General features: G+C 56.5%; 1 protein-coding gene across 3 annotated transcripts in view; it reads right to left on the bottom strand.

Moving 5' to 3' along the window:
* Positions 1 to 2601: 2601 nt before the first annotated feature.
* TNNT2 (troponin T2, cardiac type) overlaps positions 2602 to 20729 on the bottom strand; it is a 40095-nt gene continuing 21967 nt past the window's right edge. The window contains exons 2-16 of one of the 3 annotated variants that reach the window (XM_053909076.1): positions 17380 to 17431; positions 16460 to 16470; positions 16341 to 16355; positions 14012 to 14041; positions 12002 to 12067; positions 11599 to 11634; positions 10705 to 10738; positions 9535 to 9595; positions 9150 to 9266; positions 8180 to 8257; positions 7018 to 7128; positions 5684 to 5793; positions 5084 to 5174; positions 3504 to 3544; positions 2602 to 3171 (exon numbers count right to left, since the gene is read on the bottom strand). In XM_053909076.1, coding sequence (XP_053765051.1) covers positions 2829 to 3171; positions 3504 to 3544; positions 5084 to 5174; positions 5684 to 5793; positions 7018 to 7128; positions 8180 to 8257; positions 9150 to 9266; positions 9535 to 9595; positions 10705 to 10738; positions 11599 to 11634; positions 12002 to 12067; positions 14012 to 14041; positions 16341 to 16355; positions 16460 to 16470; positions 17380 to 17417 — 1182 coding nt within the window. In that variant the 5' untranslated portion in view covers positions 17418 to 17431 and the 3' untranslated portion in view covers positions 2602 to 2828. Of the gene's footprint in view, positions 3172 to 3503; positions 3545 to 5083; positions 5175 to 5683; positions 5794 to 7017; positions 7129 to 8179; positions 8258 to 9149; positions 9267 to 9534; positions 9596 to 10704; positions 10739 to 11598; positions 11635 to 12001; positions 12068 to 14011; positions 14042 to 16340; positions 16358 to 16459; positions 16471 to 17379; positions 17432 to 20729 lie in introns of all 3 variants that reach the window. The other 2 variants (XM_053909074.1, XM_053909075.1) reach the window with 2 other exon arrangements.

Here is a 20729-nt window from a genome sequence, read left to right as displayed (position 1 = left end):
CCGTTTTTCAACAGAAGGGAACTCAGGCATAGAGAGGGGAAGTCACTGGCCCAAAGCCGCAGAGCTGGGAAGTGGCCGGGCCAGAATTTGATGGGAGAAAATGAGGATCTTGATTCAGAGCACGGAGTCTCCGGCAGGAAGAGCTGGATTCCAAGGCAAGTGGCCCCTGGGGCGTCCATCCTCCTCTCTTAGCTCTTCTTCCTCAACAGTGGGTTTATCATGTGAATGCATGACACGACACGAGCTTGTTTGGACAGAAAATCTGGTGATAGGAGGATGGCAGGGGGGAGGGAGGGTCTCCACCCCTCTGACGGAGGGCCGAGCTGAGCTTAGAGGTCATTTTCCCTGACCTATGGGTGTACACAGGGTGCGAGAGATCCGTGAGGTGAGGGGTGTGCCCAAAGCAGGGGGAGATGGGACCCTCGTGGAGAGGGTAGTGCCTGGGGGTTGCAGGGGACGGTGGGCACAGGGGGAACCTGGGTGTCTGGGGTCACAGGCCACCCTGCTGCAGCCTCACCGAGCTCCTGAGTGGTCAGGAGGCCCAGGCCAGCTCCTGGCATACTCGTGCCCTCAGTGTTTGGCGTGGCTTCTGCTGCCCAGTAAGCACAAGAGTGACAGAAGTAATGAATAAACCGAGGGCAAGGTGTGCGTGCCTGTCTGACGCACCTTCCCACTCACTCGTGAGCCCATCACAGTGTGCTTCTGTGCATACGTCCGTGGTCCCTCCGTTCCCGAGCTGTGTCATGGGGAAAGCACGGGACGACTAGGCTGGAAGCCCACGCCCCTGCCTTGGGCTGATGACCCAGGTATGCCCCTGCACCCTGGCACTCGCTTGCTCTCTCCTTGGTGAACAGGACAGAACCGGGCCACCTGCCCAGACTCTTCGGTTATGGACGAACACTCCAGGCCCCGTGCACACCAGGTGTCTTCAGGGCTCCCATTTAGAGGCAGCACTCTGGATCAACCTGCGCTGTTGCTGTTAAGGTGACCGATGGGGACCTGGACCGGGTGCCACAGAGTCGGAGCATGGTACGCCCTGCCTGGGGACAGCGTCTAGGGCACTCACAGGGTCTTCCCTACACAGCAGGTGACTTCAGGACAAAAGGGATAAGTGGAACCTGACCTCAGGGAGACTCAGAGTAAGATGGCAAGGCCGCCTCGATGTCCCTGTCGGTGCATGGCCTTTAAAGGAGAGACCACGCCTGCGAGGTCAGAGGCATGATCACGAGGACCGCGTTGGGAGAGGGGGGGTGCAGGAAGCAGGACCCAGGCCTGCACCATCATTCCCTCTTGTGGCTCAAGAAGAGGCTGAGACATAGGAGGTGGAGCCCCCATGGAGATTTGGCAGTTGGAAAATTCTAGCCTTTCAGTTCTAGATTCAGTGCCCCTCTCTCTGGTAGCAGGGAGGGCGGAGCCACAGTGGATCTCCCAGAGACGATGATGGGAGCCCTCTGTGGGCCTAAGGCCCTGCCTCCTGCCCTTTGGGCACTTACAGAGGTCCTTCTTGTTCCCCACCAGAAGACCTTGGATTCTGTGATAACCGGGGCTCTTCAAACACACTAAGCCAGCTCTTGCTTCTAGGGCTTTGTATATGCTGTTCTGTCTTCCCATCCCTGGCCCCTGTCCTTGACTTTCTTCTCATCCACTGAGACTCCATGTAGAAACCCTCTCCTTCAGAAAGCCCTCCTGCTCACCAATGCCAGGTGGGGTGGCTCTTGTCTGGGCTTCCCCAGCACCCACTGTCCTGCCTGCGGTGACACTGAGCTGGAATCTTCTGTTTGCGGCCTCTCTCCCACTGGGCTAGGCCTAACACAGTGCCTAGCACATATCTGGTTCTCAGGAGACATTTATTGGATGGATGGACGGACGGATGGATGGATGCATGGATGGATGAGTGAGTGAATGAATAAGAAATGAGGCCAAGACTCCAGGCTAACTAAGGTCCTTGTTGGCCCAGGAACCATATCCTTCTCATCTCTACGTCTTGGCATCTATCGCAGTGCTTGGCACATGGCACAGGATAAGTGGGTCTAGATTGTTTCTTGAGAGTCCGAGTGTGATGCTACAGGCACACAGGGAACACGGTGTAGTACGGGAGGTGTCACTGTGGTGGCAGTTACATCAGGGTCCGAGGTGCTCAGAGCAAGGAGTAATGAATCACTCTGCCTGGAAAGTATGGGAAGCCTTCCCAGGGACAGTGGGGCTGGGCTCCCTTGGGTGGATGACATGTGGAGAATTGGGGGAAGGCCTTCCAGGCAAAGAGAGCAGCCGAAGCAGAGGCGTGGGGGTGCCCCAGGCAAGGGGGTGCCCCAGGGAGCTGTTGAGTCAGGTGGCTCTCATCCCACATCGTTTCCCTTCTGCCAACTGGGCTCAAGGCCGCCATGCTGTCTTTTCCGATTCAGGGACCCTGGGGTCCCCGGTTTGCACAGGAAGGAAGCAAGCCAAGCGCCCAGACCAGCCCACGCCTCCCAGAGGCTCATCGCTGCCTGAAAAGCTACCTGACAAAACCGGCCCTCTTTCCTTCCTCAAGGGCTCCCTGCCCCTCAGACAGACGCCTGCTTCCTAGTCCCTGGCCAGGAAGAGAAAGAAAACAGGCCCATCCAAAGAGGCTTCCATTGTTCCCAAGGAGTGACTCACACACACGGGAAGGTTGTCCCCCGGCTCCGCGCTTTCCCCCAGTGTGCCTCGCGGTGACTCAGAGCAGCTCGCGCCACAAGCCCTTCTGCTGTCTGTGAGGCCCAGGCCCTGAGAGGGCCCTGCATTCCCCAGGGCCAGCCGCCCTCTCCCCTCCGGAAGCAGGGGGGAGGCGGCTCCTTTCAGTGTGGCAGTTATGAGGGGCCGTGTCCCCTAGGGTCTCCCTGTGAGACAGGCTCTCGCCTCAGTTTCCCTCCCTCTGAAAGGGAGCTGACAGGAAAGCCATGCGATGTGTGTTGGCTTTTATTACTGGCACGCGTGGGCATGTGGGGGTACAGGCACCAACAGCAGCTTCCAGCCGGGCCAGCTCCTGGTTTCCAGACTTGAGTCGGCCTGCAGTGCCCGGGGGGCGGGGGGGGGGGGGCCAGAAGCTGGGGGGCAAGCAGGGCGGGGACACAGCGAGGATCTCTGGTGAAGGACACTGCTGCCCCTACTTCCAGCGCTCCGGTCACTTTGGCCTTCCCGCGGGTCTTGGAGCTGCAGAAGGAGCAGGGCCCAGTCAGAAGGGGGACACAGGGCTGGGCAGCAGGCCTCCACAGGGAGGGGGCGGAGGTGAGCGATGCTAAGGGTGGAGAGAGGCAGCCCGGAGCCGCTTCCAGAGATAGAGCAGGGCAGCAGCCTCGGGCTGGAGTGAGACCTCCCGGCCCTGTACAAATCCCCCACTGGGCAGTGACCAAGCAGGAGCCCGCGCCCTGAAGGGGAGGAGGAAGGGGTGGGAGCCAGAGCCCTCAGAGGAGGAGTGGGATGGCAGGGACACACGGATGGAGGGGGCAGGGCCGGGTAAAGAAAGGAAGGACCTAGACACTTACACTTTCTGGTTATCGTTGATCCTGTTTCGGAGAACATTGATCTGTAAGTGAGAAAGAGTGACTTTGGAGCTGATTTGGCTCAGGTCTCAGGTGGCTGGGGGCGAAGGGGAAGCCAGCTGAGCACAGCGGTAGAGGGTGGGGGGAGGGGGAGCAGAGCAGCGATACCCTGAAAGTCAGAACAGGCAGGCATCCGGAGGGGCCCAGGTCCCACAGGCAGAAGCCAAGGAGAGAGACTTCCTGGCCGCCCCACTGGTCTCTCACTGAGGGGTCCCCGAGGCACAGAGGGCTCAGGACGAGAGGCCTAAGGAGGCTTTCTGAGAATCGGGTGCCAGGCTGGGCCTCAGGAAGCCCTCTGAACAGCCCCAGCCCGGCCTGAGGCCCCCTGTCAGGCACTCTTGCCCAGTTGTTCATGAGGTACGGCACCCCCGTGTGCTAGGCCTGCAGTTCACCACCCTGTACTTGGGCCAGATCTGAGCCCGGTAGGCCAGGTGCAGAGTTAAATGTGGAACCAGAGGCAAAGTGGAAGGCCCAGGTCTATAGGGGCTGTAACAGCAGCTAATACCTACTGAGCACTTAGTGGGTACCCACCACTTTCTGTTCCGCTATGAGCACTTTCCCGAGTATTAACCCCCAGGATGACTGTGAGGTATAACTTAACACATGGCAAGTGCTCAGAACAATTCCCAGAAGACTTTACTACTATTTTTATTACCGCGATGATCTCTATAAGCCTCACAATAACCCTGTGAAATAGGTCCTGGGGTCATCCTTGTCACTTAGACGAGAAATGGAAAGAGGGAAGCGGGAGTAACTTGCCCAAGGTCACACAGCTAGTGAGGGGCAGGGCTAGAAATAGGACCCAGGCAGTGTGGCTCCAAAGTCCACGCTCAGTGCCACCACACAAAATTGCCTCTCTCAGCACTGGGGGGTGGGAGGGGACCCTGTAGCCATCCGGGCCTGAGCTGTGCTCAGAAGAGGGGCCCATGCACAAAAGAAAAGCAGCAAAGTGGGCCCGGAAAGGGAAGCTGAACTCCTCTAGGCAGAGAGGCCGCGCTGGGGAAGTGTGCGGGCCCGGCGTTCACTGAGCCAGTTCTTGCCGCTGTACGTGCACCTGGGACCCCTCAAAGCTGTGAGTTTGAGGCTCAGCCGGCTGTGCCCACACCAGGGCCTCTAGGGTACATGGGGAGAGAGAAAGTGGCTGCGTCTCTGGCGAGGCCTCCCTCTCTCCACCCAGAGGCCTGGCTTTGTGCATCCTGGTCCTCCCACCTGACCCAGGGCATCCGAGCTGCTGCCTCAAGGCCTTCGGGGACAGAAGGGAGGGAGACCCCCAGGGCTGGCACGCCAGGAACGTGCCTTTGCTCGGCCCCAGCGAGTGAACCATCAGACTTCTCCAGCAAGCAACAGCCCAGTGGTGGACGCTGAACACTGCCAGAGACAAGACCCCCAGGGCAGGTGTGTGTGAGTTGGCAAGGGTAGGAGGTGACAGGGATAGGGGAAAGGGGCCTGATGGACAGCAACCATGTGGGACCCAATCCAAAACAGGAGTGTGGGATGGGGGAGGGGCCGGTGAGCAGGCTCACTTCATATTTCTGCTGCTTGAACTTCTCCTGCAGGTCGAACTTCTCTGCCTCCAGGTTATAGATGCTCTGCCATAGTTCCTTGGCCTTCTCCCTGCAGGGGCCAGAGTGGGGATGCAGGGCGGGATAGGAACAATAAGGAATGGCCCTCATCTACCTTCATCCCGGATCTGACCCAGCCTCCAAGGGCACCAGCCCTCCTTCCCACCTCCAGGCCTGCTAAGGGGACCCCCAGCCCACCTGACTCAGCAGGAGGCGGAGACAGCAGCACCTGGTGCTTAGGACCGGATGTGGGGTGGGGGGGTGGCGCGGCGCGGGTAGGGCATCATTCAATCCCCCTTCCCGCCACCTGGGTGCAGGTGGGTAAGAAGCTCAGAGGGGCTAGACGCCTGCTCAGTTCTCTTTCTCTATTGGCAAAGCACAAAGATGGCTTGACTGGCTCACACCCAACTCCAGTGGCACCAAAACATTCCTGGCGGGGGCGGGGGGCGGAATATGTGAGGCAACAGCGCCCCCTGGTGGTGCACGATGAGAGTTGCCCTATGCCCCGACCCCCGTGCTGGCGCAGGTGCACGCAGTCGGCTGAGCACCACCAGTCCCCACCTCAGCTGATCTTCATTCAGGTGGTCAATGGCCAGCACCTTCCTCCTCTCGGCCAGAATCTTCTTCTTCTTTTCCCGCTCCGTCTGCCTCTTCCCGCTTTTCCGCTCCGTCTGGAGAGAGTGACAAGCAGGGGGAGTTAACTAGGGAACACCCCCTCCTTTCCCCTAACCCTCCCAAAACCCAATGGGGAGCAAGGCAAAGCCTGCAGAAGGACCAGGTTCTTATCCTCTTCTTCCTGAAACACCCACGCTATCAGCTGCCTGGATTTCCTCCCCGCCTCCCCCCCCCCCCCCCGGAGAAACTGAGGCAGGGGCAAGGAGGACCTCTTCAGTCCATTATTTCTTTGCCTCTCCAAATTCTTCCATCTCTCTCCCGGCTCCCTCCTCCCACCCAACCCATTATCCACACTCAGCATCCCCCTCCCAGCGAGCCCCCAAAAACGATGAGGAGGACAAGGGTTAGAGGTTTTGGTACCCACCTGGGCCTGCAAAGCCAGGACACCATGAGAGAAAGACCCAGAGAGAAAGACCGAGACCAGGGCAGAGATAGAGAGAGAGGGCAGGGCACGGCAAAGGCAGAGAGACACAAGGGGGAGAAGGAGAAGGTGATTCAGACGCTCATTGCAGGCAACCTTGTTCACTAGGACTATTCTGAGAGCAGGGCCATGCCATAAGTCTGGCTGGTGTGGTCACTGTGGCGACAGAGGCAGGCAGGCCGGGCTAGCTCTGAGCTGGGGGACTCTGGAAATCTAAGAAAATGTTCTGATCCCTCCACTGCACAGAGAAAATCAGTTTCATATTTCCTCTTCTCCCTTGAGAATGGAGTGTCGAGCAGGAGTGGGACACAAAAATGAGGAATGGAGGAGGTTTGCGGGAATAAACCATCTCACATCTGCGGGATACACAGATGCTCGCCATGTTAGCCCATCTGATCTCAGAGCAGGCAGGGCAGACGATATTAAGCCCATTTTACAGATGAGGAAACTGAGGCTCTGAGGTTGCCTGAGGCCACACAACTGTAAGTGGCAGGTCTGAGTCTCCAACCAGAGCTCTGACTCTGGGCACAAGGCTCTTCCAGACACACCATCAACCTTGGGGGCTCCCGGGGCACTGCTGACACTCGAGGCCGCTGCCTGCAGCCCCCCCTCCAGCAAGACCCTCCTAGGGGAAGACACAGCAGGCAGAGCGCCAGCTCAGGGCGTGGGCAGGAGGCGGCCTTGGCCTTTCACTTACAGGTAGGAATTTCTTCCTGGGATCCAGCTTGAAGTCTGTGGACACCCCCTTCCTCCCCATATACCAGGACTCCCTGAAGACCACTGCTGCTGCCCGACCTACCTTCTGGATGTAACCCCCAAAGTGCATCATGTTGGACAAAGCCTTCTTCTTCCGGGCCTCATCCTCAGCCTTTCTCCTGTTCTCCTCCTCCTCCCGTCGGGCTCTCTCTTCCTGATTTTCAGCGGGGAGTAAGAGAGAAAATCAGGGGTGAGGGTATGAACCCCTGAGGCTGGGCTGAGGTCTGGGGTCTTTATGGGTCATGTGAGTAGAACTTTTCTCTCCATCACGCAAGAAGCTTCCTGAGGGGCCCCCCAGCACGGGGCCTGACACACAGGAGCTGCGAAGACTTTTGTTTATGAATGAGTGAAGAATGATCTCACCATCCCCTCAGGCAAGGAGCCCCCCACCCCCACCCCAGGAGGCCTGCTGTTCTGGAAGAACCTCCAGCAGCAGCACAGGAAAAGGGCCAAGGGACCCCCTGTTCCCAGGGAGCCTGCACCAGGGAAGGGACACGGCAGGAGAGGACTTCGCTGCCTTATAATGGAACTTTGTACCTTTTGGCCCCTTCCTACCCCCCCCCCCCCCCCCCCCCCCCGCCGCCTCTGGCAACCACCAATCTGTTCTCTGCATCTATGAGCTTGACGTTTTGGTTTTGCTTTGGTTTGGCTGTGTTTCAGATTCCACATATAAGTGAAACTAGACAGTATTTTTCTTTCTCTGAATTGTTTCACTTAGCATAATGCTCTCTCCAGGTCCATCCGTGTTTTCACAAATGGCAAGATTCCCTTCCTTTTTTATGGCTAATATTCCAGTGCGGGGGGGGGGGGGTGGGGGCGCTGCGTGTGCATGAGCATGCACACACACATATTTTTATGCCTTCCTTCATCGGCAGACACATGTTGCCTCCGTGTCTTAGCTCCTGTAAACAATGCCACAGTGAATGGAGCGCAGATGCCTTTTTGAATCAGTGTTTGCATCTTCTTCTGGTAAATACCCAGAAATGGAACTGCTGGACAGAGAGTCTTGTAAAATATTAAGTTCATGAAAACCCAGACATTTCGGTCTCAGTTACTGCTTATTATGAGATTCCAAACAGTGCCCAGCACTCACCAGGGGCTCGTTGACTGAATCAATGTGAATGACTAGGGAGGGGCCTGGGGGCCTGGAAGGAGCTGGGGGCCCGCTGGGGGCTTCTGTGGGCCGTGGACTAGGGGTCACTCACTGCCAGGCGAGCCTGACGTTCCTTCTCCCGCTCATTCCGGATGCGCTGCTGCTCGGCCCGCTCAGCCCGTCGCTTCTCCTATGGGGAGAGGGGCACAGCCTGCCCAGTGCGTGCATATGGAGGAGGTGTCCCCAAAGGTGCAGGGACCAACCAGGGAAAGAGGTGGCAAGAAAACGCACAGGGGATTTTCCCCTCGGGAGCTCAGGGCAGTGAGTGCCCTTCCTCCAAGGGCTTCTACTCTGCCAGTTCCCTGGACACAGAGCGCCTTGACAGGTGCACCAGCTCAGAATGCCCTGGCTGAATAAAGACAGCCCACAGCAGGCGTGTGCGGATGCCCCACGCGGAGCATTACTCATCGTGGGGTTGTCCTCAACGATTTGAAAAATGTCAGGCGGACTTTTCCTGTCTCCCACGAGTGCTGTGCCCCTGGCCCCGCCCCGGCCCCAGCCCCAGCAGCTGCTCTTGTGTTCGCGGACAGATGGCCAGACCCTCAGCTGCCAGCCAGGGCCGCACAGCGGTGCCACAAACGCAGCAGCGAGTCTGGTGGAGCGAAAAACAAACGAGTCAAAATAACCCCCCCTGGTTATGATTCGGGACTGTAGAGGCCACACTCATCTTCCCTGCATTCGTGGGGGGAGCTCCCAGCGGGAGGGAGTGGGGGGCAGAGGTGGGACAACAGGGATTTGACTCGTCGCCCCCCAGCCAAGGCCTGGGGCACCCGGAGACCATCAGCAGCTCTGGCTGCCAAGAATGGTCCGGTCTGGTGGGGACAGAAGGCAGGGACCCAAGAAACCACAGTGCAGGGCCTCAAGAGTGGCTCCTGGCCGCTGGGATCCTGATGGAGAGCCCATGTGCAGCAGAGTAAGGGCTCCCCCCACCCCGAAGGCGGTCCAGAGGAGGTGGGGCCTAACAAAGAGGGTGGACGGAGCGGGGTCTCTGGGGGCATTGCCACGGGAGGCTGGACACGCACAATCCTGTCTTTGAGGGAAATGAGCTCCTCTTCCTCTTTCTTCCTGTTCTCAAAGTGAGCCTCGATCAGCGTCTGTAGCTCATTCAGATCCTTCTCCATGCGCTTCCGGTGGATATCCTGCGAAGGCACAGCCGGGCTCAGAGGCTGCCAGGCCCATGGGTCCAGGGAAGAAGTGGTTGGGTAGATGCCACCCTCCGCGATGCAGGAGGGATGGGCAGGGCGGGGGCCTGGCCAGGGAAGGGGCCACCGTGGCCCGAACCCAGGATGAGGCCCTGCCGGGCCTGTGCCGAGCACCATCCTGCCTGCGCCCTCCACCTGCCGGCCCCCCAGCTCACACGGCCTCTCTCTCCCAGCCCAGGCCCGTTACCCCCGCAGGCACACTCACATCAAAGTCTACTCTCTCCCCATCGGGGATCTTGGGTGGCACCAGGTTGGGCATGAATGGCCTGTTGGAGAGAAGAGGAGGGAATCCGTGAATGTCAACCCCATCCCGGACCCAAGGGGCTCTGGGTGGCCAGCACAGGAGGGGCCCTTCTCCTTCCTGCAGACACTCGGCCGGGCGGCAACAATGACAGCTCCCTGCCAACGACAGCACCTCTCGGCACGTGGGCACACCGCAGCCCTTTCACGTGCGCCCTCTCGTTTTATCCCCGATACACCCCTGACGCAGAGACCCCCCAATCTCACTGAAGAAAACGGAGGCTCAGGGAATGACTCGCTCCGGACCACGCAACGGGGACGTCACAGAAGCTATGGCGCGTGAGTCCGACTCCGAATTCCCACGGCTGGCCCGTGAACCCCTGGCATCCTGGGGTTTGGTCCCCGCCCCAACACATACTTGCTGTGTGACACCAGGTCCAGTGGGCTCCTCAGTTTCCCCGTTTGCCCTCAGTGAGGGGCCGAAATGAGATACTGCCATCCGTACAAGTGGCCGGGAAAGGGAAAGGTGCGGGACAAATGAACGGGGCTGGGATTGTCTCTGGGGCTGGTGTTGGGGGGGGGGGGGGGGGTCCCAACTTGGGGAGCAGCCTGCGACTGTGCTGAGGCGGCATCTGCGACAGGTTTGGCGTCACCGAAAGGGAGAGCCTCCCTGGCCCCCTCTCCACCTGACACCCACCCCGGCGGCTTCCAGGTGGTTTCATTTTGCGGCACCAGGCCGTCCTGCCCCGCCCCTTTGTGACACTTTGAAGCCAGCCAGGCTGGCACGCTGTCACTGCTTGGCTCCCCCAGATTTCCGTCCCTCTTCCTTCAGGTCCCACTTCAGCCGTGCCGTGAGACAGGAGAGGCTATCCATCCAGGGCCACAACTAGTCCACCCCTTCACCTCTGGGTGAACACAGTGCTTTCCATGCCGGGGTACGCAATTGGTAATGGAGCGTGAGGTGGATTGCAGCCCCCCCACTCCTCGGGCCGACTCTTGTGCAGTACACAACCTGTACAACCATACAGGTGCCTGCTGCACCCCCCGGCCCATGCCCACTGTATCACACTGCACTCCTGTCCTTCCTCACTGGCCTTCTCCTCCCAGGGCTTCACCACAAGTGTGTCCCGCTCACCTGGGCTTTGGTTTGGACTCCTCCACTGGGCCATCTGGGGAGGAGAGAAGCACACAGCCACAGGGTCAGAAGGCCCCAGATCTGGTCCCAGCTCTGCCCCTGATAAGCTGGGCACCCATGCGCCTCTGTTTCTCCATTTGCACAATGAGTTCCTTCCAGCCCTGGGGATCCCCGGTTCCAGGAGCATCGCGAAGAATTAAAGCAGCAGAGCCACAGACCCCACACTCCTTCTCCCATAGTGGCTCCCAGGGGGTCATCTCAGGGGACAGCTGGGTCCTGACAGGAAGAACACCCTCCCAGAGTGAAACTCCAAAGCCTTCTCTCATTCACCGGTTCTGGGCACTGTCCCCGGGGGATCCTGGCCCGAGAGTCCCCTCCGGGCCTACTTGGTTGCTCCCTGGACTTCCTGGCCTCCAGGGGACCATGCCAGGGGGCATGATTTCAAGACCCAGCTGGCTGCCCCTCCCCTCCAGAGCCAATGCACCCTTGGTAAAGGCTGCAACATGACAATGACCACTGCAGTGACCCCCCCACATGGGCCATCTACATCTTGGGATTTCATCCTATAGACACCACACCTTACGAGTGGTTTTGCCTGAGCTCCAGGAGCCTTGTATGTGTAGGCAACTTCTGGGGCCCTGTCCAGATTGGGGACTGGACACTGGTCCCCTCTCCCACAGGCACCACCCAGACAGCTTCTCTGGAACGAGGGGGACAGAGGTTTGAAGGCCAAGACCCCAAACCTGCATGGTCATCAACTCTGTCCTCTCCTTCCCTGAACCCCTCCTCGCCCACCTCCCTGGAGGGAGCCCTGTGGTCAGTCTCCCCTAAAGCTGCTTGGAGGGGCTCCCTCGATGCCCCAATACCTCTCTCTTGATGTCCAACAGTCCTCACCTTCAGTTTCTTTAGCCTCCTCTTCTTGTCCGTCTCCTAAACAGAACGGGAGAAATTAGCAAAGATCCTTGTTCTAGACCCAAGTCCCCCCCTTCCAGAGTCTCCCCCACAGACAGGTCCTAACCAAAGTGCACCCTGCTGGCTCCTGGGCTCAGGGGATGTCTATTGGCACACATGCCCCCGGGCCCAAGGCTCTGCCTGACACGAAAGGAGCTCACAGTCAAGGTTCATTGATCGAACAACTGGGGGCTGAATCCCAGCCCAGGCAGGATGTACTATTGCATAGGTTGGAAAGCAGGTTCCAGGTGGATTTCTCATGGTCATAGGAGTGCCTCTGGGGGCTCCTGCCACCCCGCCCCCAACACCATGAGCAAGCCCCCCCTCACCCCAGACAGGGCCTTACCTTCTACATTGGTCTCCTCAGTCTCAGCCTCACCTTCAGCCTCTTCTTCTGCTGCCTCTTCCTGCTCTGGAGAAGTGAGCCAGAAACAGTGAACACCCAGGCCTTACTTAGGCTAGCAGGCAGAACCCAGATCAGAGAGGGGTGGGGATGGAGGTCAGCAACATCCAGGATCCAGAGGAATGTTGGAGTCACCAATATGAATGACAAGGGGCTGCTCCGTTCTTGGTTTAAACCAGAAGTTGGCAAACTATGACCCAAGGGCCAAATCTGGCCCCCAAACTGCTTCTGTAAATAAAGTTTTATTGGAACACAGCCACATCCACTCATTTATATACTGCCTATGGCTGCCTTTGCCATATTCTAGCAAAGTTCAGTAGTGACAACAGACCCTGGTAAACCATGACAGAAGGGCATGATCAAGCTTGTGGAGAGTGCTTTTGTTCTCGACCTGTCTCTCTGGGAGTTTGGGAATTGCAAGCAGGCCTTTCTGAGCATGGAGACCTGTTCTGTATGTGAAGGCCACTGGGAGGGCCAGAAGTCTGGGGTAGGAGCGTGTTAGGGTGCGGGGGGGGGAGGGGTGCTGTTGGTACCAGCAGAGAAGGGCTTGCAGGCCCAGAAACACTCATTGCTGGGGGTGGGAAGGTCTGGTGGCTAGCTATTTCTGCCTCACTCAGCACCTTTGCCCAACAGCCTCCCTGGCAATACAACTCCACCCTGTTCCCCAACTTTCCACCCCCAATGTTCCACCCAGTGATCTGACACCACAGGATGTATCCTGCTTAAGATGAGGTGTTGGGGAAGCTCCTGTCCTCGACTCGGTAACTCTAGGGACCCTTCATCTGTATCCCAAAGAAACCCAAACAGCAAGACAGTGGGAGGGTAGATGAGGTGCCCACTGTGTAGACATTTGTACTGCCCAGAGAGTTGGTAGGATTCTTCTATTTTCATCCCTTTGCTTGGCAGGATATGGACCCCACCCAAGTCAGGCACTTGGAGTAGACAGATCAGACAGGATGACGCCAGGCTCATGGCTCTGCCCGTAGGAGGCATCTGGTCATGTTCACTGGCTGATGGGCTGACAAGTGGTGGCCTCCTGGCAGAGGGAGAGGAGAAAGCCTCAGGAAGGGACAGAGAGAGGCCATCACGAAAGACATGTTGGCCCCCAGTCACTCTGTTCTCTGTCTTCTTTTCCTAGTCTGGGCCCGGGGATGCCTCTTCTTTGATCCCCACAGGAGCCTTACCTCAAAGAAGATCCTTCCAGAAGGGGCAAGAATAGAAGGCTGGCCAGCAAGAGTATGACCAGGTGTGGGGTCCTCTTCAGGCCATCTTGTTAACCCCTGTCCCCACCCCATCTAATGTGTCAATTCTCTGTAGAATACCCCCTGCCCATGCAACACGCTCAATGAGTCGCTCCCGGCCTCCTCACTACATCTTGAGACATCACTATTAGAAAGTTCTTTCTCAACTTCAGCCCAAGTCTGTCTCCCTTGCCCTAGTCCCACCCCTAGGGGCTGGAAACAAGTCCCGGCCCCCCACCCCCACCCCACAGCAGCGCACATTTGAAGGCTGACGTCATGTCCTTTCTGCCCTGGCTATTTCCAGTTCCCCCAGCTGCTCTTCAGATCGCTCTGTCGCCAGGTCCCTCACACCCTGGCCACCCTGCCTGGGTCCTGTCCACTTCAGAGGGAGGCCCAGCATCAGCAGCGGGGGCAGAGAAAGGCCACTCATTCCAGACATTAGTCGCCTTCTGTGGCCACATTCGGAGCAGGCCAGGGGACAAGCCAGCCTGGGTTCTTCCCACCGCCCAGCCCAGGAGAAAGATCAGAAACCAGGGGAAAGGAGCAGCGGCCTGGCCCTTGTGAGGCTGAGAGGAGGTGACTGACCCACTCCACACCTGTCCCTCCCCCCCGCCCGGCCCACCCCGCTCTGCCACAGAACAGGGCCCGTCCACGGCAGCCAGGCTCAGGACAGCAGGGAGCAGAAAGCACAGGAAAGTAAAAGCTGTACTACCGTCTTCGTCCTCTCTCCAGTCCTCCTCTTCTGAGGGTCAGGGAGTGGCCGCGGCAAAGGGGAGAAGCGAGACAGGTTAGTCTGGGAGCAGAAGGACGGGGACAGGAGCAGGGAGACAGCGCACGGTTCTGGGCACGGGCTTTGGAATTAAGCTCCAGTTCCAAGTCCTGAATCACTACTTTTAGCAACTGAGGCAAATCGCTTCCCAGGCGATTATACTTGTCAGTATAATGGAAAGAATGATCCTCAGGTCTCCGCCATGATCTAGCAGGCATAGAGCACCCACCAGCTGCCTGGCAGTGGGAAGCACTCAGTAAATGACGGTATCAGGCCATCTCCTCCCTCTCTAGCCACGAGGACAGAGGCCCCGAAGAGCAGCCTCTACACGGGGTAGAGCCCCGTGTTCCTACCCTGAATGAGCCCCTCAGGTATCCCACAAAACATCTCCAATTTCCAGGACTCACAGTTCTGAGAGCCCCAGTGGAGAGCCTGGCACAGGGCAGTTTTGTTGGTGTCTTTCAAGGAAGCAGCCCCATCTAAGGAAGGCACAGCATTATCACACTGAGGAAACAGACCAGCCCATGGTATGCAAACACCTGCCCAAAGAAACAGCTCACAGCAGAGTGCACCCTTTCTCTACTGGAAGAAGAGACAGGGCATCGTCCATTCTGCAGGCTGAGTGGTCATCCATGTAGACCTTGCTCTTTCTTGGTCATGTATAGCCAGGGACTTAGCTATGAGGGAGGCGGGTAGAGTCCCTTCAAGCAAGGTGATACATGGAGCTCAGTCCACCATCACAGTGCAGAACCGTTTTGCTAATTCACAGCCAAATCCCACTGTGTGTAGCAGGCAGATGAGCCCCAGATCCAAAGGTCTGTATCTCAAATATCGCCCCCTAAAATTCACAAGCTGGCCAAGCCTCCAAAGCGAAGGAAAACCTACCACATCGAGAGTTTATGCGGGTCACGCAGCAGAAAAGTGGAGCCAGCTAGATTTTTTAAATTCACAACATAGTTCAAATAGCTTCTAAAGTATCTGGTGTTCCTGGAAAACCAAAGCGACGCCCATGGCCCCTCTCGGTTTCCCCTGTGAGTTTCTCATGTGTCTACTCTTTGGCCAGGCACCCTGGAGCAGCCTTAAATGAGAGTTGTGAGAATTTGCTGAGCCTCTAAGGGGCAGGATGCAAGCTGCCAGGCCTGCAGAAGCCTGAGGGGTCTGAGGGCTCCTCTGGGCCACTTGGGGCCTGGGTGGGGACTGGAGTGAGGCCTCGTAATCACGTCGGTGTGTCAAGCACTCAGGAAGGGAGAAAGGTTAGGGTGTTCTCGCGTGAGATATGAGGCACAAAGCTGAGGAGAAATGTGAGAACAGATCAGAGTAGGAACGGGTCTATGGGTCAGAAGGGACTTTCCAAGGTGTAATGATGTCTTCGTGTTTAAATAAAATGTTTCAGATAACTGAACAGTTTTATAATCTCATTCTGAAATATTATTAAATTGAATGCATTTAGGTGTGATAATGGTGCAATGGTTACGTCTTCTCTTTTTAAGTAGCGCTTATCTTTTAGGGCTTAAGTACCTACTGAACTATTTAAGCATGAAATATATGATGTCTGGGGATGATTTGTGATGTCTGCTCTAAAATAACTGAGGGGAAGGGTGCCTGCACGGCTCCCTGGGTTAAGCGGTTAACTGACTTTTGATTTCGGCTCAGGTCATGATCTCATGGTTCATGAGTTCGAGCCCCGTGTCAGGCTCTGTGCTGACAACTCTGAGCCTGGAGTCTGCTTCGGATTCTGTGTCTCCCTGTCTCTCTGCCCCTCCCCGACTCACGCTCTGTCTCTCTCTCTCTCTCAAAAATAAACATTAAAAAATAATAATAATAAAATAAAACAAACTTTTATAAAAATAACTGAGGGGAGATGAAGCATAGGTGAAAAAAGATTGGCCATAGCTGAGGACTGCTGAAGCCGGGTGATGGGTGCATGGTGAGGGAGGGGAGGGCGTTATTCTATTTTGCTACTGTTACATGCATTTAAAACTTTTCATGGTAAAACAAATAGAGCAAAAAAAAATCACACGTAATTAATTAGAAAAAGGGGTGATTCTGTTTGAAAAAAATGACAGACAAAGGAGACAGGTTTAAACCTTTTGCCTGAGACCTGAGCAACCGAGGCTGGAACGATTCCCATCCAGGGGCCATGGCTGCTGAAGGGTCTTTGCTCAGCTGGGAGTGAGGGGCGGGCACAGACAAGCTGTTTTCCCAGGGCCCCCAGAATATTGGATTCCTGGGATCTCCCCTTCCCGGCCCTCCCTCTGCCCGAGCTCCATACCTTCTGCGGCTTCTTCTGCTCAGGAGAGAAGACCACGGCCATAAGAGAGGAGACAAGAGGCGGGTCAGTTTCCAACCACGCTGCCCTCCATCCACATGAGTACACAGGCGTGTGCTTACCTTCCTGCTCCCTGCCGGGCAGAAGGACACGTTGTCAATAGCACATCTCACACACACCACACGCACACACTGGCCTTTTCCTGAAGATGACTCCGCTCTTTATTTCCCTCATTGCCTAATGAGGCTCACCCCCCCTCTGCCCACCTATAAAGGCACCCCCTAACCTGACTCAGCCTTCTCCTCCAGGGTTACCCACCACTGTCCCCAGCAAACCTCTGCCTGGGCCAGCTTGCTCTCTCCAGCGTCTGCCCGCTTACCACTCTCTCCCCGCTCTGAGCGTTGCCAAGCTGTCCCCTAGAATGCCCTTCCCCCGCCCTTGCCCTTCGCTATCCAAATCCTACCCAGGTAACCCCTCTTGGCTAATTGTTTCCAACATGTAACATCTTAACATCCACAGGAGAGCACACACTTTGAGGGCAGGCATTCTGCATCCTGATGCCTCTGCAGGCTCCCTGGTGAGCACCACTCCCAGGAGATCATTGTGAGACCGGCTGCCAGTGTCCCACCCCCAGGGTTTCCCAGGCAGGGCGGTGGGCGGGGCACTCCAGGAGGAGTATGGTTCCAAGATGAAGTGCTAACAGTGAGCTCTGATTTGGGTTTCATGGGGCATGAGCAGCTCTGCAGCCTCGAGACAGTCACTGAACGGCTCTGGATCTGTTTTCAGGAGACACAGCTTCGAAGCTCCTCTGCCTCCTAGTCTCTGAGCCAGACAGGACCCCCAGCTGACCCTGAGACCCGAGCATCTCTATTTCCAGAAGTCTCCCAGCCTGTGGCCAACCCAGGGTCCGCAGCAGAACACTTCCCCAGAACCGGCACAGCCACTCCCCTCCCTATCCCAGGTGGCTCATGGGGAGGGGGGGGGGGGGTAGGGCAGGGTAGGGAGGGGTCAGCACCCCAGACAGGATGCTCCAGATACTCACTCCTCGTACTCTTCCCCCACCTCTTCCACGTCAGACATGGTCTCCGCTCTCCCTCCGGAAAGAGAAAAATGTCAGTATGGGCAGAAGGGGAATCCGAGCCCTCCTCAGCTCTGAGAAGAGCTTAGCCTCAGGCTACTGCCTGAGACATGGGGAGGTGATGCTAGCCCTGCCCCTCATCAGCCTGTGACCTGCAGCCAGGAGCCTGCTTCTCCTTCTGTCAAGGGGGGATAACAATCCCACATCACCTCAAGGGCAACAGGTCCAATGTCCATTTCACCCATTCACCTCAAGGGCAACTGACGATGTCCATTTCACTCATTGTTCTGCAACAGATAAACTGTTTGGAACTTCCCTGCTCTGGTGCAAATCATTGTAACTCTCAAAACAATGTTTCTATAGTTGCTCAACCTTTCCTGCCCACGACCTTGCCAAGCATTCAGGGCAGCAAAGCTGTGCAACGCGTCCCCCTGTAGTTTGCTCATCACTGCAGAACATTCCCCTGGGAGAGTGGGTACATGGACTGTGGCACATCCATAGCGTGGAGTACTTCTTGGTGATGGAAAGGAACAAGGCATGATACCCAGGACACCTTGGATGAATCTCTAGGGAATTACTCTCACCGAGGGGGAAAAGGCCAAGTGATATGATATCATTTATATGACGTTCTTGAAATGGCAAAGTTACAGAAATGGAGAAGAGATCGGTGGTTGTAGGGGGTGGAAGGGGAGGACAGGTGGGCGTGCTGACCCAAGGCACACAGGAGGGGCACCTGGCTGGCTCAGTTGGAGGAGCATGTGACTCTTACCTTGGGATCATGAGTTCAAGCCCCACATTGGGTGTAGAGGTGACTTAACAATTTTTAAAAAGGTGCACAGGATTTTTGTGGTTTTAGAACATTTTAGTGTCTGGAGTGTGGTGATGAACACATGAACCGACACAGATTAAAGCCATACTGAATTTCACACACACACACACACACACACACACACACACCTGGTCCGAGTAGAGCCGGGGAAATCTGCGTCAGATTATGGCTTCTAGCAAATGCCCATATCCTAGTTGTGACCTGTACCATAGATGTGCAAATATACCATTGAGGGGAACTGGGCAAAGTGTGCAAGGGAACTGTATCACTTCTTAGGATTGCATGTTAATCTACTACTGATCAATAAAAATTCCAATTAAGGGGCGCCTGGGTAGCTTGGTCGGTTAGGCGTCCGACTTCGGCTCAGGTCATGATCTCACGGTCCGTGGGTTCAAGCCCCGCGTCGGGCTCTGTGCTGACAGCTTGGAGCCTGTTTCAGATTCTGTGTCTCCCTCTCTCTGTGACCCTCCCCCATTCATGCTCTGTCTCTCTCTGGTTCAAAAATAAATAAACGTTAAAAAAAATTAAAAAAAAATTCCAATTAAATAATGTCTGCCTGGAGAGCTCATTTTGAGATGCACCCTTAACTGGGATAGGAACAGACAATCGATATTCCAACCCTCTTCCATCATCTTGCTGAGTGCGTTTGGGCAAGTCTTTGTTTAACGTCTCTGAAGGGCAGTTCTTTCTCTGTACCCTGGAGATAGACCGTACACATCCTGGCTACCCAAGGATCTTTATGAGGAGTAAATCGACATTAAGGAAATTGGAAGGCATTAGGCAGTGTGAGGTTTTGTTTCCGTGCAATTGCAGGGAGAAGCCACAGGGAGACGGGAGACAACTCTGGTTTTGAATCCTGGCTCCACCTCACGTTTGCCTGTGACCTTGGAAAGGTCACTTAACCTCCCTACACCTCAGCTCTTCTGTGAAATGGCTCCTCCTCTGGGAGGCTCAGAGCTCGTAGAAAGTGCCTGGCCCAGAGCAGACCTCTGACTAATAACCGTTATAACCCAACCCTCCCGGGCCACATGCGTGTACAGCCCTGGGGGCACCATTCACATTGGCTGAAGCGTGAACGGCGGCCCCGCAGAGTTGTGCAGCATGAGAGCTCTCAATCTTCCTGAGCGAGAAAAGGGATAAGGTGATGTGAGGGTGAGCCTACAGTGAGGCAGGAGTAGAATCAGAACAAAGGACACAGCCACCCTCAGTGAGGCTTCTCCTGGGCCCCTGTCTGCTGTCCCACCTGCATCCAGCCACCAACTTCTGACTCAAGCCACAGGTGACAGGGGCAGAGGGAGGGCACCGCTCACTGCCCTGTCCCCCTCTCCCTGCACATCCTACTGGAGTGGCGCCCCAGGCACCCACCTGATGACATCCAGTGAGTCCCTGTTCTGATGGGGTGGGGTGACGTCAGCTGCTTTCGGGCTGAGGGATTTGAAGGATTCTCTGCACCCAACTCCCCCTCTGAGTGGAGAACCCTTCAGACCCAATGCCCGCTTCAGCCGCCGGCCGGCTGGCTACTTATCTGAACCTGCTCCCAATATCCTGGGGTCCTGCCGGGTTCAGGACAAGCATGGCTGTAGCGAGGCAGGCCCCTCTCTAGCTCCCTCTGCTGGCGCAGGGTGGGGGCAAGTGAGGGAGGGTTTACACAGAAGCTTTGGACAGAAACTCTGAGCCACTTTTTGGCTCCATTTGGATGGAGGTGGGTGGGAAGAGATGTCAGATGCATACAGTATCATGCCGGGGATGGAACCTCATTCTGCTAAAGAAAGACCCAAACGCCAGAGCATCTCCAAAATGGGTCTTCAGATGAGAGTGGCCAAAGAGAATAGCCCCCTCACCCCAGATATGCACTGCCCCAAGCCCCAGGACAGTAGGCAGGAAGAGAATCCTGGGAGGAATCTGTCACCTCAGGGAGGACAGAGAAGTTTCTCATAGGGGCTACGCATGCCAGCCTGGGGCATGTGGCCTCTAGCTTTCTCCCCTCTCTCGCCCTCCCTCTTGCTGGCAGGGCTCTGGGCTCAGAGGAAGAAAGAGCAGCTTGGAGCCCTCTCCCTGCTCCTGGGAGCACCATCCAACTCCCAAAAATAGCAAACTGACCATGGAGAGTAGGGGAGGGCTTTCAACCAAGAGGACAGCAGGCAAGCCAATTGCCCGAAGGCAAGACTGATGAAGGGGAAGGCGATAGGCCGAGGCCGGGGCTCTGGAATGAGACATAATCAGGAACCTGGCAGGGCCAGGAGTGAGAATGTCCTGGAGCAGCTGTGTCCTCACACCCAAACCCTCACCTGCTTCCACAGACAGCTTTCTAGCCAAACTCCCTTACAGCCAAGAGATCAGGGTCACCTTTCTTGGGGAGTAAAGCAAAAACAATACAGGGCAGAAAGAACACTGGCCGTGAGGTCAAAAGGTCTGGGTTCAGGGGCACCTGGCTGGCTCAGTCTGTAGAGCCTGAGACTCTTGATCTCAGGGTCATGAGTTCAAG

The sequence above is a fragment of the Panthera pardus genome, unplaced genomic scaffold (assembly GCF_024362965.1).
Source record: "Panthera pardus isolate Hobbes unplaced genomic scaffold, ASM2436296v1 HiC_scaffold_21, whole genome shotgun sequence".
NCBI classification, from domain to species: domain Eukaryota; kingdom Metazoa; phylum Chordata; class Mammalia; order Carnivora; family Felidae; genus Panthera; species Panthera pardus.
Note: the sequence above shows the minus strand (reverse complement) of the source record. Positions and strands in the feature narration are given on the sequence as shown.